The 12,917-nt window shown below is 43.1% G+C and overlaps 2 protein-coding genes and 1 pseudogene across 2 annotated transcripts in view; 2 read left to right on the forward strand and 1 right to left on the reverse strand.

Moving 5' to 3' along the window:
• LOC102849688 (zinc finger protein 350-like) overlaps window positions 1-829 on the forward strand; it is a 10,105-nt gene extending 9,276 nt beyond the window's left edge. Inside the window, exon 4 of the mRNA XM_006897319.1 lies at window positions 789-829. Coding sequence (XP_006897381.1) covers window positions 789-829 — 41 coding nt within the window. The remainder of the gene's footprint in view (window positions 1-788) is intronic.
• The window catches only part of LOC102853270, a 246,556-nt pseudogene that overhangs the window by 106,560 nt on the left and 127,079 nt on the right, over window positions 1-12,917 (reverse strand).
• LOC102850096 (zinc finger protein 432-like) lies at window positions 1,068-9,137 on the forward strand. The gene is made up of 4 exons (XM_006897320.1): window positions 1,068-1,094; window positions 1,604-1,722; window positions 2,398-3,491; window positions 9,046-9,137. Exons 1-4 carry the CDS (start codon window positions 1,068-1,070, stop codon window positions 9,135-9,137), a joined length of 1,332 nt encoding a protein of 443 aa, XP_006897382.1.

Consider the following 12,917-nt stretch of genomic DNA (forward strand, 5'->3'; position numbering starts at 1 on the left):
CCCCAAATCAGCAGTTCAAACCCTCCATGTGCTCCACAGAAGAACGAGAGGCTGTCCATAAAGCCTTACACCTTCAGAAAACTAAAGAGGTTCCCATAAGTCAGAAACACCTTCAGTGCAGTGAGTTCTGGGTGGACATTGCGAACCTTACTGGATATTTTATCCCTGTTGCAAGGTAGTCTGTCCCTATGCTGTCATTTCCTTCCGTAGCTTCTCTATTTCTGACTCTGAGGTTCCCTAAGGGTTCTGATCCCAGTGAGTCAGGGCATAGGGGTGCCTTTTCCCCCCATGATTTCCTCTGCTAAGTATTTTTCCTAATAAATTTTATCTGTACGTATTTAAAAAAAAAAAACTGTTGTGATTTGTTTTCAACTTGTTTTTCTAAGGCTTTAAATATTTTTATGCTAAGTAATTATTGTACTTGATATTGTCATTCATTAAGATTTTGTGAAGTACATTCATCTGTCCTGAACCAGTGACTATTGAGACATCTAGAGCCTCTGATGTGTGTGTGTCATAAACTGACCTGTTTTACATTCTCTCCAGGGAGCACTGGTAGCCTAGTGGGTAAGGAGTTGTACTCAAAATGCAAAGGCCAGCAGTTCAAACACAACTGATGTTCACAGACAAAGAGGGACAGTCTCCTCCCATGTGACTCACCTCCTGTGAAATCCCTTGAGGGGGTCAGCTGTGAGTCATTTACAACCCCACTGCAGTTGAGTCCTCTGTTAGAACCCATCAAATCTGTGTGCATGAGCCGTAGAGCATCTAATGTTATTCCTCCTCAGCTAAGCTCACGGCCATCGGCTCTCCTTCAGTGGGTTTCTGAGGCTGTAAATCATGGGCTGTAAATGCCTATCTCCCTGGGAGCAGCTGGGACCTTCACCTGCTTTTCACTTAACCAAGCAATTCTCTACAGGTCATTGCCTTCATCCTACAGTCATTTCTTTATATTCTTGCTTTTTCTGTTGTCTTTATGAGTATGAATGTAACAACAAGGGTGATATTTTATTTACACGCATGTCCAAATGTTGGTTTTGTCGTGTGCCCTGGATTGGGATGGAGTCATGCCTGGCCTTCGGCGAGTTTTCAGTGTTAGTTAAATTCATAGGAGGGGAACGCCTCTTCCTTAATCTCCTAGAACAGCCTGCGGATTGAAACGGGTGCCTTTGGGATTGCAGTCCAGCTTCTTACTATGTGGCCATGAAATTTGCTCGTTGAAATTCAAAATTATGTATCTGTCACTTCATTCTTTTACGAGATTCATTCCAAATCAGGTGTTGGAAATTCATTATTCTCTTCTTTCCTAGAAGTCCAGAACGTTGATGATCACCTGCTTGGGGTCTTGTCTAATGAAAGAATATTACACACACCAGAACACAGTGACCTGAATTCATTGGAAAATAGTTACCATCAGCACAAAACTCATTTTCATTTCATGGAAAACCATGATAGGTATAAATTGCCTAGGAAAACTAAGAAATCCAGTACCCCTTTACCCGTAGTCCACCAGAGACCTAGCAATCAAGTAAAGCACTCTGCTGAGCTCAGTAGACAGAACACCTTGCTCCACGGTGAATGTGACCTGTTTTGGACTGAAAAGAATTTCCTAAAAAGTCAGAAACGGAAAGGCTCTAAGGCCAAACTTCACAGCAATCAGACAACTCGCAAAATAAAGAAATCCCATGTATGTCGTGACTGTGGCAAAGCCTTCCCCAAGAAGTCAGATCTCACTATCCATCAACGAAGTCACACTGGGGAGAGACCCTACGTGTGCAGGGAGTGTGGGAAAGGGTTCGCTAGGCAGGGTTACCTCACTGCCCACCAACAAACTCATACTAGGAAGAGAAATCTGTATGTCTGCAAGGAGTGTGGAAAGGGGTTCATCACGAAGGCCTACCTCTCTGTCCATCAGCGAAGTCATACCGGGGAGTGGCCCTATGTGTGCAGCGACTGTGGCAAAGGGTTCATGACGCAGAGTCCCCTCATTGACCATCAGCGAACTCACACTGGAGAGAGACCGTATGTTTGCAGGGAGTGTGGAAAAGGCTTCACCAGGAGGAGCAATCTCACTGCCCATCAGCGAACTCATACTGGGAAGAGTTCCAATGTGTGTAGGGAGTGTGGAAAAGGCTTCACCAGGAGGAGCAATCTCACTGCCCATCAGCGAACTCATACTGGGAAGAGTTCCAATGTGTGTAGGGAGTGTGGAAAAGGGTTCATCAGGAAGTGTTACCTCACTATGCATCAGCAAACTCACACTAGAGAGAGACCCCATGTGTGCAAGCAATGTGGAAAAGGCTTCATCACAAAGGGTGTGCTCACAGTCCATCAACGAACACACACTAGAGAGAGGCCCTATAAGTGTCGGGAGTGTGGAAAAGGCTTTACCTGGAGGAGTCGGCTCACTGTCCATCAGCGAACTCACACTGGGAGGAGTCCCCATGTGTGCAAGGAGTGTGGAAAAGGGTTCATCGCAAAGGATTACCTCACTGTCCATCAGCGAATCCATAATGGGGAGAGACCCTACGTGTGCAAGGAGTGTGGAAAAGGGTTCGTCACAAAGGGTGAACTCACGGTCCATGAGCGAACTCACACTGGAGAGAGACCACATGTGTGCAAGGAGTGTGGAAAAGGATTCATCACAAAGGGTCAGCTCACTATCCATCAACGCACACACACTGGGGAGAGGCCCTATGTGTGCAAAGAGTGTGGGAAAGGCTTCACCAGGAGGATTCGCCTCACTTTCCATCAGCAAACTCATACTGGGGAGAGTCCCAGTGTGTGCAAGGAGTGTGGAAAAAGGTTCCTCACGGAGGGATACCTCACTGTGCATCAGCGAATTCATAATGGGGAGAGACCCTATGTGTGTAAGGAGTGTGGGAAAAGCTTCATCAAAAAGGGTGTACTCACAGTCCACCAGCGAACTCACACTGGAGAGAAACCCTACATTTGCCGGGAGTGTGGGAAAGGTTTCTCCAGCAGGAGTCACCTCACTGTCCACAAGCGAACTCACACTGGAGAGAAACCCTACATTTGCCGGGAGTGTGGGAAAGGTTTCTCCAGCAGGAGTCACCTCACTGTCCACAAGCGAACTCACACTGGAGAGAAACCCTATATGTGTAAGGTGTGTGGAAAAGGGTTCACCACCAAGGATTACCTCACTGTCCATCAGCGAATCCATAACGGGGAGAGACCCTATGAGTGCAGGGAGTGTGGAAAAGGCTTCATCATAAAGAGTTACCTCACGGTCCATCAGCGAACTCACACTGGAGAGAGACCCTATGTGTGCATGGAGTGTGGAAAGGGCTTCATCATGAAGGGTAACCTCACTGTCCACCAACGAACACATACTGGAGAGAACCCCTATGTCTGCAAGGAGTGTGGGAAAGGGTTCATCATGAAGGGTCACCTCACTGCCCATCAGAGAGCTCACACTGGGGACAGACCTTATATATGCCAGGAGTGTGGAAAAGGCTTCACAAGGAGAGGTAACCTCACATACCATCAACGAGCTCATAGTAGGGGCACCCCATGTGTGTAGTGACTGTGGTAAAGGGTTCATCAGACAGAGTCTCCTCCCTGTCCAAGAACTAACTCACTGGGGAGAGGCCCTGTGTGTGCAGGGAGAGTGGGAAAGGTTTCAGTAAGAAGACAAAACTTAATTGTCATCAACAAAATCTTTCAAAAGAGAACCTATATTGCCAGTGACTTTGGTACAGACTGCAAAATCATTCCTCCTACAGCATTAAAGACCACACAGAGAATACCATGGACAAAATGGACCTTTGGGGGAAATAACAACTCAACTGTATTAGGTAATAATATAGTACAAAGGGCATTTTTAATAGTAATGAAACAATCCCTTCAACACCTTTATTTATGGCAGAAATTCTGCTTCACCTTGGACTGTTACTCCCTGATGGACAAAATGGTATTTTTCTAGCCCCAAGAAAATTGTACTTACAGAACCACAAACCCCAGGCTATTTGCTATCCTGAGGATATTCAGAATGCATGTTAGGATATTCTGCTTATAATGGATTTATTGAAAATGTATTTCAATGTCCTGATGGTAATAATGAGAGTCATTTATGGAGGTGGGTTGCTGCCAGTCAGTTTATTAACCATAATCAGTTCTTGGGAAATGCTGAAAGAGCTTTCCTAAGTAATCTTTCATATGTATTATCATGTGTCTGATACCTGTACCCTGTGAATTGCACAGTATTTTGCAAATTCTGATCAGAAAAATTCTTCATGTATGAGTGTCCCTTTGGTAGTTAATGAACTGAGTGGAATGGTTTGGAACATAATTTGTAAAGACTGCCTTTTACGACCCAGTGAATTTCATCCACTTGAGAATATGTTATCATAACTGAACAGCCTGTGTATACTTTGCCACCAGATAATCTTAATAATACTTGGTTTCCATCAGCAGGAGAATATTTTTTTGTATCTGATTAATCAAGGACTTCAACGATCAAAGAGATTCATAGGTTTAATTATGACTGGAATCACTATCTTGTTTTCCCTGTTTACTATGACTGTTACTGCAATGGCTTTGCAATATTCCATTAAAACTGCTCCACTTGTTAGTGAAGTCACCAGAAACAATACTTAAGCATTGGCAACTCTAAGAGTATTGATCATGATTTACGATTAAAATTAGACTTACTGGCAGAATCAGTAGTCACTCTGAGAGAGCCTTAGCTCTTATGCAAACACATCAAATGTTACAATGTCATTATTGATTTAATTATGTATATGTAAGAAATTTTCTTGTTAATATTAAAAATAATTCTGCCTTGGATAAGACCCAAAGTAAATTATTAGGTACATGGGAAAATTCAGATATAACATTGAAAATCAAAATGTTTCAAAATATAGAAGCTCTTAATACAAGTCATACTCTTGGTATTGGTCCTAGTGGAGTAGCAAATTTTGGTACATAAATATAATAGTTTGAGTCCTTTCACTGATATGAAATATTTTATAAATCATTTTGTTCTTGTTATCGGAGTGATTTGATTTGCAATAAGTGTTATGGTATTGCTACAATGTTTTATGTTAATAATAAAATTAAGGCTGAACTTCATTTCTTTTTCTTAAAAAAATTTATTATTTTTTTGTGTGTGTACTGTCAAATCAGATCTGACTGGTACATTACGAGATTGTCCCTCCTTCTCTAGCAGAGCATCTGTTGGATTCGACCTGCCTCTTGGATTGTAGTGCAGCTTCTTACCACTAGGCCACCAGAGCTCCCTTGATCTTCATTCCTTGAAATTAAAAAATAAGAATGAGAAAGAGTTAGGAAACCAAGAAGAATGAGATCATAGAGAAGTTATCTGATGACAGGTGCTGGAAAGCAGATGTCTGTGGGTGGTTGTAAGGTCCTCTCTTTAAAGTTTAATGGATCTGTGATGGTCTCTGAGCTCTTGAGAAAATCTCTCAATGAAGTAATTATAACTGATAGTGATTTAGATACTTATTACTGCGATATCACTCAGACTAATATATTCTTAATAATGTAATTACATCTGGGAGTGAGTTTGAGTTACTGATTATTGTATAGACAAACACTTGGTTTGGCTGTTGGTATTTGTATTTGGCATTTGTATGGCACTTCTCTAGCCGATGTCCACTGGCCCAACTGAAACTAATCCATGTGTCAGAATTGCTGGTAAGTATAGTCGTTTTCTCCTGGACACAAGGGCCTACTATTTGGTCCTAAAAGCCTTCTGAGGTCCCAACTCTTCTCACTTATTTCTTAGTTGTTGGAATTGACGGAAAACCTCATAAGCAGTTCCTTACTTCACCTCTGCCTTGCATGTGGACTTCCGAGTTATAAAACAACCCAGTTGTAGATGGGATTTGCTCCAGGACTTAAGAACAATAAATGACATAGTTGAGCTTCTAAAAAAAAAGAAAAAAAGAAAAAACAAATTATTCTCAGTCAAGCCTAACTTGGCAGTTGTGTGTTGTATCCAGGCAGGACCACCTCTTAGCTGACTCTCGAACAGGTTTTCAGAGGATATAAATTTCATGAGAGGGGACTGTGCACCTTGCTGTCCTGGTTCAGCTAGTGAATTTGATCTGCTTTGCAAAATTAGATCTGGAAATCCCCTATAAAACCATCCATCATATCACCTTGGGCTATTGCAAGTAGTTCTGCTTTGAAAACATTATCTTTCAGACGTGCATTCACTGTGCATGTACGCTAAAGCAAGTATTTCTTCAAAGTTCTGTGTGATTTCCCCCCCTGCATGTAAGTATTTTCTAGTGACTCCAACAGAACAATTTTCAGTTTATACTCAGTGCTTCATGTGGCTTGTTTAAAAGGAACAGACAGTTTTCATAGCCTGCTACTCCAGTCATTGTCATTCATTCCATCTTGTTGCGAACCTTCCTCTTTACTTTCATCCTTCCAAAGCATGCGGCCCCTTCCCAAGAAATAGACTCTCTTACCAACAAGTCCCAAGTATCATAGATGGAGCTTCCTTGTCTTTGCTTCCAAGTAGCCCTCTGAATGGCCATTTCCCACGATACATCCTCCAGTTCTTTTGATCATCCATGGCATATTTAATACTTGAGGGATGATCATTAAAGAAATTCACTGTCTAGCGGGGCTGAGGATAAATGCAGAAAGTATGATAAAGTTGCCTTACACACTTTCATGAATGTAGTTAGCAGCAAGATTGGGAAAAGTATATCGTGAGAATTAATCTTGTCCTTAAGTAGGAAGGACACAGGCTTTAAAAGCCAAGGAGTGGCCTGCAGGTGACGGGCTATATTGTTGCAAACAGCTTTCCTAGGACATAGCCATTGACCCTGCCACATGGTTGGGCAGGAACAGTCAACAAGAATGTGTTAGTCTATCCAGCAAGGGGTTTGTTTTGTCATTCCAGTGGCTTTACATTGAGTAGGTATAGTGCCAGAAATATAGGAAATTTCCCTACAAAGAAGAAAAAGAATGAGTGGATATACTATTAGCCAGAGTTCGTGCACCACCAAGAACTACAGGAGACCCCCCAGCAGCCATAGGTGAGAACTGGAAACATGGTGTAAGAACTGGGACTGCTCGCCCAACGGAAACCAGGCCTGTGCACACTTGTGTGTAAATGCCTTAGTTATTCAGGACTAAGAGCTTTATAACAGTGTCCTGAAACCAGTAAGTTGAATGGTCTGCTAGCATACATCAGTAACTGTCCTGGCTGAGAAAGTGTATCCTGTTGCCAGTTTAAGTTATACCCTTTTAACTTCACTAATAAACCCCTGAATCATGATTATATTTCTGAGAGGTCGAGGTATCTGTTATAAAAGATTTCTGCCACAGTGGAACAGTAGCATTGTAGTTGGAATTTGTAGAAAATAGATCAGATAGCATGGTAGCGATGTGTGACCTCCTGGGAATTGGGTTTGTTGTGTTGTGGATAGTAATTGTCCAAGAAAATAAAAGATAAATAAACTTGAATGGTCCAGTTTTGTGCTTTCATCCAAAAGGCAAGCATTTCAAATCATCTAGTGCTTTCTCCAAAGAAAGGTGCACAATCTTCACCCAAGGCCTTGAACAAGCTCTGGTGGCCCAGCGCTAAGAAGCTGGTGTGCAATCCTAGAAGGGAACGGGTTTGAATTCTTCAGCTGCTCTGCCAAAGATGAATGTTCTCTTCCTGTGCAATGAACTGCCTCAGAAAAACCGCTGGATTGTGTTGGTTGTGACTGAACAGCACACGAGAAGAACAACAGGGATTATCAACGCTTCTTTGTTGTAAAACTAATGTCCGTCTTCTTCAGTTGTCACCAATTTGAGTAGGTATTTGTTCCCTTCTCATTTCACATGGGAGAAAGAATCACCATCAGCCTCAGCTCAAAGCTGATGACCCTATGAAGTGGAGATAGGAAAAATCTTCTGGCTCTAACTTTGTTTCCAATCCTAACACCCTCCAGTTCTCCCTTGACTCTCTCCTATTCCGTTGGGTTGTTTGGGAAAGAAACTTGAGAGCTTTTTCTTATAAATACTGAAGCGTTACTCTTGTCCTACTCTTCAACCGGAGCATGTTTCTAATTTTCTACTGAGTTAAGAGGAAATTTTATAGGACAGTAGGAGAGAATTTTTTATTTTTTAATGGGCTGCATCTGTGACCTGCCCTGTGATTCTTATGCATGGTGCAGACATAGTTTACTGTTGTTGTTGATTGCCTTTAAATAAGCACGACTCAGAGCGATCTTATGAACAAAAGACCTGGAGCCTTTCTATAACTATCGACATTTATTAAAGTTCATGGTGTTTCTGGACACATGTTATTTAGCAAGTGGATGCCACTCCTGCTTCCAAACCTGTCATAGTATGTGCCATTTAGTTGCCTGTGATGTATAGCAACCCTATGTACAGCTTTGAACCCTTCCCTGTCCTAATTTTGACACCCCAACCCCATTTGCACTGGTCAACGTATTCATCCATCTCACCCAGTGTCTCTGTCTCCAGCGCTGTGTGTCCACCCTTCTGAGCCTATCTTTCTCCAAGGACTGATCTCTCCTGGCCATGTGCCCAAAGTAAGTGAGGCAGAGTTTTAAAATCTTAGCTTCCAATGAGAGATTTGGTTTGAAAATGAATTCTAGGCTAGCAACACCTGTCCTGCAAATCTCATATTTGATATGCCCAGCAGGAATAGCTTGGTTGGTTCATCTCCATGTCTTCAAAGTGAAGAGAAGTTTGTCCATGTAAGCAAACAACTCCACAGAGGTTTGTGATGCAGAGAGATGTGAGAGAAGAAGCAGAAGGAAGTAGAAGGGAGGCAAGGAACCTCCTTGAAATGGTGACAACAGAAGATGTTGAGGTGCTCCGCAACAGGCCTGGAAGGGGCCCTAAAGGGATTTGATGGCTCTAATCCCACAAGTGGCCAGTGGCAGATTGGGTATAGACAACCAAGATCTTGTCTGCTCCTCAGTCAATGATTAGTAAATGTAAAGCAGAGGGAACTGTGAGAGGAACAGTGGTGTCGGAATCAGTACAAAATTGTGGGTCGCTTTGCCTCACTGTTCTCCACAGCTCCTGCAGGACCCCGACTGCTTGCAGTCCCAGTGATGACCACCTCACAGCCCATAGTGGACAGAGTCCCAGCCCACACCAAAACTCCGTGATATACTGCTGAGAGCAAAGCTGGCTGACATGCTGGGCCTTTTTCATTCTAACTTTTTAACTACCAGGATACCTGACAGTTCCTGAAAGGAAACCCAACAACTCTTGAGACGCTTTTTCATCAACTAAGAGAGAGGATTTTGTGGATTCTGTTCTAGGTTTGTTTATGGTTGTTTTTTTTTTTTTTTACCATGCAACACTTTATTTTGACACTAACTTTCCCAAATCTACCTTCCTGTCTTGTAGGCTTAGGGAGTTTGTATAAGGTAAGGGCAGAAGAATGAGTGAGACATTTCTACAGTATTTCTGTTTTCTGGGCATTCTGTCCTGGTGATTATGTTTCAGGCCAACCACTCCGATCTTGTCAAGATCCCCACATAGCTTACATGTGAATTGTCCCTACAGGTTACAGGGTAGACAGGCTTTCATTTGAAAAAGGAAAATTACCAAAGGAAAAAGCTCTTTCCTTGTTTGCTGCTTTAAGTTTTAACTAGCGTATACATGTTTTCCAGTAACTTGTATCTCTATAGGTCCTCCTTGCATTCCATTCCGCACACGTTAGGCACACTCTGATATCTCATAACAGGGGAGACTTCTGTGTTTCCATGAGGTGAACCAGGTTCCGGTGCAGCTTCCTCACATAGATGGCCCAGGAAGACAGCACTGATGAACTTAGCTTTTCTTGCGTCCACTCTGACTGCTTTCCTCCTGTGCCTGAGTCTCTCAGCTCTTCACCCAGAGATGGACATACTTACATAGTACCATTTCTACAAGTCTTTATGTCCTGCAAGCTTCATGCCTTTTCAACCAGAAATTGGGGTACCACTTTACTAGGATGGCCTCCTTTATTCCTTCACATAATTAACTTTAAATAGACAAAGCTGACTTGCCCATTTTCAACATTAACTCGTTCCTTTTTTCTTCCTTTTTTTTATAGAGCATTTTTTTTAACGTGTGTACCGTCAAATCAGATCTGACTAGTACAGGAGGAGATTGTCTCTCCTTCAGCAGAGCATCTGGTGGATTCAAACCTCACATCTCTGGGATTGCAGTGCAGCTTCTTGCCACCAGGCCACCAGAGCTCGCCTAGAGCATTTTTAAAATTTTTTTCAAAATTGTATTATTTTTACATGTACCATCAAATCAGATCTGACTGGCACAGGAGGGAATTGCCCCCTCCTTCTCCAGCAGAGCATCTGGTGGATTTGAACCACACACCTCTAGGATTGCAGTGCAGCATCTTGCCACTAGGCCACCAGAGCTCCCTAGAGCATTTTTTAAAAACTATTAATTTAAATGAAAATTTACAGATTTTGGATTTCCATTCATTCATTACTGCAGTTCTCTCCCCTCCCAACCCTCCCTCCTAGTACACTACCCTCTTGGAAAAGTAAAGGAAAACTTCTTTCCTTGTTTTACAATCCCTCCTCCCCCCCAGGTCCACTAGGCCACCAGAGCTCGCCTAGAGCATTCGTTCTGGACTCCTGTCATAACAAAAATACCTAATCACATATCCCTTTCAAACAGTTTTCTCCCTCATCTGTTTCAAGGCAGTATACATTATTGAACCCATCCCTGTCAGTCTCCCCCGAACCCCGAAGTCAGTCCTGTTTTACAACACTGGGACCATGCAATATTTGTCCTTTTGCTACTTAGATACTTCACTCAGCATAATGTCCTCCAGGGTCACCCATTTTGAATAATATTGCATGAGTTCCTTGTTTTTCAATGCAGCATAGTATTCCATTGTATATAGTATACCATAATATACCACTGCTTCTCTATTCATTCGTTTGTTGATGCACACTTGGATTGTTTTCAACTCCTTGTTATTGTGAACAAAGCTGCTATAAGCATGAGTGTGCATATATCTGCTTGGATGTCAGTTATGGTCTCTTTGGGGTATATTCCCAGTAGGGTAATTGCTGGGTCAAATGGTATCTCTATTTGCAACTTTTTGAGAAAGTGCCATATCGCCTTACACAGTGGTTGCACCATTTTACACTCCCACCAACAGTGAATAAGCCTCACCAGCATTTGTTGCTTGCTGTTCTGTTAAATTTTGCAATTCTGATTGGGGGTGAGATGGTATCTCATAGTTGTTTTGATTTGCATCTCTCTTACGGATTTTGAACATTTCTTCATGTGCTTGTTAGCCATCTGAATGTCTTCTTGGGTGAAGTGTCTGTTCATATCCTTGTGCCCATTTTTCAATTGGATTATTTACTTTTATCTTGAGTCATGGAAAAGCTATTTTGTGATAGTGGAGGACAGTGTCTAGTGGGCAGTTCCCTTGGCCTTGGTTTTCTGTTTTTTCACTGTTTTTGCTGTGAACCGACCCGTCGCCGACTTCCTGGTGGGTTTTTCAGAAGCAGTAAATCACGAAGAGTGGAGACTGCAACCTTTCTCCCTAAGACCAGCTAGTGGATTCGAACCTTCTGACTTCAGCTTCTTAGGACTCCACCCACCAGAGTGATATAAATCACGTGTTCCAATAGAGGGGGCGGGGCTTGGAGCCCAGAGGAGAAGCACCCTCATTCCCTGCAAAGGAAATGTTTCTAAACCTGCGTTTCGCGTTCAAAAGGCACAAAAATTCCATAAGTGCCATTGCAGGTTGACATGCTCTGTTTGGGAGACTCTAGAAGAAGAACCCGGATGAACCTCCCCCTACCGGAAACGGAAGTGGCTCCCCTATGAGCTCAGTTATTACGTAATGCGGATGCAGTAGGGTTTGCGTTCGCTGAGAAGTAAGGTCTTCAGACCCTCGTCGCGCACCGTAGGCGCCCGTTTGTAAGTCCCAAGCTCCTGAAGGCGCCCTTGTCTTCCTTTCCCAGCAGCAAAAAAGCTGATGCTTGATGCATGTCCACCTTCCCTTTGGGTTATCCCAAAATACCACCCCAAAACACCTTAAACAGGTCAGTTTATATCTTTCTTTCTTAAACTGGGACATTTAAATGTTTTGGGTGTTTGAAGTTCCCACCGGGTTTGGAAGAGCTGGATGGAAACCTCCAGGCTCCCTCGTGGGGCTTCAATCCTGGGGGATCCAGCACGTGTGCGGACCCCTCGGCTCCGTCGGGTTCGGAGGGAAAATTTTCCCCCGAATGCCGCGTCTGGGATCAGGGTTTAATAGTGACTGTGAAGGTGGAGTTCAGGAATAGACTGCAGAGGGGCGGCAGGTCCAGCTTCGCTTTAATCTCATAGTGATGGAGGTCAGTGTCTGTTCTCCGGAGAATTAGGATCACCAAGCTTTGGGAAGTCTGAAGCCCCTGAATCCTGTGCGCTGGGACCTGGGGCTGTTGTCAGATGACTGTGGGGTGTCTGGATGACCTCCTGTAACGCCAGGAAAGAGAGAGTCATCAGCAATCCAGCCCTGTGCAGCTGAAATCTGACATATATCTCCGCGCTCCAAAGTTCTTACCAATTTTGATGCCAGCTCTTCCCCCTGCCCCATCCCATCCAGTGGCAGTTTCTGTATTTACACAGGGTTGAATACTTTGTAGCATTGGCTATACAAAATTCAGATAGTGGTGGTGTTGTCTTTTTTTTTTTATTTTGATGAAAGTTTACAGAGCCTTTGGATTTCCATTCATTCATTGTTGCACTTTTCTCTCTGCTCACCCTTCCCCCTCAATTCCCTTTTCTTTTTGAAAATTGTTATTCAATCCCTCTCCCCAAGACCACTCCACTATACTACTTTCGTTCTGGACTCTTCTAACAATAATATGTAATCATCTATCCGTTTTGAACAGTTGTCTCCCTCCTCTGTTTCAATGTAGTATACA

The sequence above is a fragment of the Elephantulus edwardii genome, unplaced genomic scaffold, assembly GCF_000299155.1.
Source record: "Elephantulus edwardii isolate Elephantulus edwardi_28Jun2011 unplaced genomic scaffold, EleEdw1.0 scaffold00208, whole genome shotgun sequence".
NCBI classification, from domain to species: domain Eukaryota; kingdom Metazoa; phylum Chordata; class Mammalia; order Macroscelidea; family Macroscelididae; genus Elephantulus; species Elephantulus edwardii.

Coding starts and splice junctions, on each gene's coding strand:
- LOC102850096 (XM_006897320.1), top strand. CDS start 1,068: ATGCCTGGCCTTCGGCGAGTTTTCAGT. Junction 1,095..1,603: donor GCCTTCGGCGAGTTTTCAGT/GTTAGTTAAATT, acceptor TGGACTGAAAAG/AATTTCCTAAAAAGTCAGAA. Junction 3,492..9,045: donor AAAAGGCTTCACAAGGAGAG/GTAACCTCACAT, acceptor TGTTCTCCACAG/CTCCTGCAGGACCCCGACTG.